Here is a 3,849-nt window from a genome sequence, read left to right as displayed (position 1 = left end):
AAAAGTGTTGGAGATTAAGTCATATATTTTACCAAAAAAGAAAAAGAAAAAATCCAATGAGAACCGTCTGGTTCTCGCGGTTCCCATACTAAAACTTGGAACCGGACCAAAATCGGCATGTTCTTAAAAATTTATCCTAAAATCAAATTATTTTTTAGAAGATCCGGAATTGAACCGACCGATTCTAAACGTTTCCAGTTCGGTTCCACCCATTCTAAGAAAAAGTGTCCACTCCTAGTGACAGCTCACTAACAAGGAGCTCTACCTCCCAACCTTTAGATGCCATTTCCCCTCTACCCCTGTGGAGGAACTCCTATCTCTTTGTAAATGTGCGAATCTAACTCTATTTCTTAACAAGAAATAACTTTCATCATTTGACATTGATTGTGCCACGAGATGATAAGAATGAACAGTTGAAAACCAGTTTGCTATCTTTTAGAGGTTGGAGACCATCTAACTCTAGAATGATAAATTGGAGACTAACTATATAAATAGCCCCTTTTAGTTAGTTAAGAATCATATTTTCAATAAGAGTAATGTTATTCGTAATCGCACACTGCGGTAGTCGCCCTACGTGACATACATATGGCAGGTGATTATTTGATGTATTAAGTTTTATTAAATTTGTAATTGAAAAGTCGTGAATTTTATAAAAGTTTTGAATTGAGGAGAATATAATATTTAACAATCCATACAAGCCCAAAGCGAATCCAAAGAAGAAAGTTTTAAGCAAAAAGAAGCCATAGCTTTAAAAAGCTCCCCAAACAAGTACACAAAAACTCCTCACCTCCAACCATATTGCTTTTTCCTTTAACTTTATCAAAACCAGTCATCCATGGAAGAATGAGCCATTTACCAATTTCCAGCTATACATATCAAATTATAAGTTAAATTCTCTCTTTAAAACTCTTTCGAAGTCCAAACACAGCTGAAAAGAAATTCCCCCACCCACCCCACCTCCACCTCCTCCTCTTTGCTTTGGGGACTGCAAGTGCAAGCCTGCTCGCAACTCTCAAAGCTGCATTCTGCATCTGTATAGCCAAAAATTTTATATTTATACTATTTCTGCTTTTCTTTATATGCATACAACTAAATTACTCACAACCCCATAAACCAATACACACGTTCTCTTCCTCTACCATTTCCTTACACATATCTATCTTTAAAACCTTGTTCTTTCCTTCAAATTTCATTCGGTTTTGGTAAGCTGTAAGCAGATTTTGTTTGTTTTTATCCTTTCTTGGTTTGGGCTGCTCGAGAAATCAGAAAAAATGATAACTTTATCAGATTTCTATCATGTAATGACTGCAGTGGTTCCACTGTATGTAGCTATGATACTAGCCTACGGTTCTGTCAAGTGGTGGAAGATTTTCACACCAGATCAATGTTCAGGAATCAACCGTTTCGTGGCACTTTTTGCAGTCCCTCTTCTGTCTTTCCATTTCATTGCGATGAACAATCCTTATGAAATGAACTTTCGGTTCATTGCTGCAGACACACTCCAGAAACTCATTGTTCTTGCAGTTTTAGCAGTTTGGGCTAATGTGAGCAAAAGGGGTTGTTTGGAATGGACTATTACACTTTTTTCCTTATCCACTTTGCCAAACACTCTTGTTATGGGTATCCCTTTGTTGAAGGGCATGTATGGAGAGTATTCTGGGAGTTTAATGGTTCAAATAGTTGTACTTCAGTGCATTATTTGGTATACTTTAATGCTCTTCATGTTTGAATACAGAGGTGCAAGATTGCTGATTTCTGAGCAGTTCCCAGATACTGCTGGCTCAATAGTCTCGATCCATGTTGATTCTGATATCATGTCATTGGACGGTAGGCAGCCTCTGGAGACTGAGGCAGAAATCAAAGAAGATGGGAAACTTCATGTTACTGTACGAAAATCTAACGCATCAAGATCAGATATTTTCCCAAGAAGATCAATGGGTTATTCTTCAACCACTCCAAGACCATCAAATTTAACCAATGCAGAAATTTACTCTTTGCAATCTTCAAGAAACCCAACTCCAAGAGGCTCTAGTTTCAATCATACAGATTTCTATTCCATGATGGGCGGTGCTCGGAACTCGAACTTTGGTGCAAATGACGTTTATGGGCTTGCATCATCAAGAGGGCCAACTCCAAGACCCTCAAATTTTGAGGAGGAAACTGGAAATAATACAAACAAGTCAAGATTTTACCATGGAAATGCACAGTATCCAGCTCCAAATCCGGGCATGTTTTCCCCAAACAACGGGTCAAAACCCGTTGGAGCAAATGCTGGCAAGAAACCAAATGGACAGCAAGAAGGTGGTAAAGATCTTCATATGTTTGTTTGGAGCTCAAGTGCCTCTCCAGTTTCAGATGTATTTGGAGGCCATGATTATGGAGCATTAGACCAAAATACTAATGCTAAAGCTATTAGAGTCCCTGTGTCCCCTGGAAAAGGTAGAATCTATCTTGATGCATAGTTTTTCTTTTTAATAATCGAGTCGTTTTATTTTATTTTATTTTGTTTCGAATTATTTCAGTCGAGGGTCAAAGAGATCATAATCAAGAAGAATACTCGAGGAGAGACGAATTCGGCTTTGGAAATAGAGATGTTAACAATCTTGAAGGTGATAAAGTTGGAGATAACAACAAAGTGAAAGTCATGCCCCCTACAAGTGTAATGACAAGGCTGATTTTGATTATGGTCTGGAGGAAACTCATCAGAAATCCCAATACTTATTCAAGCTTAATTGGCCTTACATGGTCCCTAATTTCATTCAGGTGCATCCCATTATCACATTCCTATGAATCAGTTTAAACTTTTAGACAAATTTCTTAGAAATACCGAACATTTTCTTGCAGGTGGCATGTCGAAATGCCTGCTATAATAGCAAAGTCCATTTCCATACTGTCTGATGCAGGACTTGGAATGGCGATGTTTAGTCTTGGTAAGTACTCTATTAAAAACATTCTCTGTTTAATATAATTATTATAAATCTAACTTTGGATTATTAAATTGGTGTCAAATGAAAAAGCATGCTAAAAGCTAGGAAACCAACACTACGGTCATCATAACATGTTTGTTTCTTTATTCATCTTTCCTTCTGTCAATGGTCTTTATTTGTACAGATATATGCATAAATACATGTGAAAATGAAATAATTGAATAAGGATATGGGTTTTGCTAAGGCCCTGTTTGAGCTTTATTACTGTCTTGTAATGTATTATGGAATAATAAATTGATAAAAAATGTGCGATTAAAAAAAGGAAAGAAATTGATTTGCGTGTAATATTATTTTAATGAAAAATGTGATTGAGAATGAATACTTTAGAAAAAAGGGGGGAAATGGGGCTCAAACAGGGGCTAAGCATGACACCGTGGTGTACAATTCCCTCCATGATATTTTAATTGGGCGTCGAGTGTACAAGAAACAAAACTCTAACGATATGACTATTTGTACATTCCCTTTTACCACTTATAATTGATCCTCTTCTTATTGTATGATGAGTTACACATTTTTAGAAAAAGTTGAATTTTAGCCGTTGTTTAAACCACATTATTTTCATAAGAATGTATTTCTGAATAGTATATTGAAGGAAAATGTAGGTTAAAAAATAAGAAAAAATTTTAAATTTACGTGTAATATTTTTTTATTGAAAAATGTGTGATTGAAATTATATGAAATTACTATTTAAAAATGTATTTTTTTGATAATAACGTGCAGCAAACAGAGCCTTAATAAAAAAAATAAAAATGAAACCTGCAAGGGGCGTGGGGCTAGGGTGTGGGGATGATCATGATGGCCCATTAAATTTTTAAAAAAAAATTATTAATCACATATTTTTTAATAAAATAATATTATATAT

General features: G+C 35.5%; 1 protein-coding gene across 1 annotated transcript; it reads left to right on the top strand.

Moving 5' to 3' along the window:
* The first annotated feature begins 734 nt into the window (after window positions 1-734).
* On the top strand, window positions 735-3,168 carry LOC111402155 (auxin efflux carrier component 1-like). The gene is made up of 3 exons (XM_023030314.1): window positions 735-2,439; window positions 2,523-2,763; window positions 2,845-3,168. Exons 1-3 carry the CDS (start codon window positions 1,272-1,274, stop codon window positions 2,966-2,968), a joined length of 1,533 nt encoding a protein of 510 aa, XP_022886082.1. The 5' UTR covers window positions 735-1,271; the 3' UTR covers window positions 2,969-3,168.
* Window positions 3,169-3,849: the final 681 nt, after the last annotated feature.

Source organism: Olea europaea, chromosome 1 (assembly GCF_002742605.1).
Source record: "Olea europaea var. sylvestris chromosome 1, O_europaea_v1, whole genome shotgun sequence".
In the NCBI taxonomy this organism is placed as follows: Eukaryota; Viridiplantae; Streptophyta; class Magnoliopsida; order Lamiales; family Oleaceae; genus Olea; species Olea europaea.
Note: the sequence above shows the minus strand (reverse complement) of the source record. Positions and strands in the feature narration are given on the sequence as shown.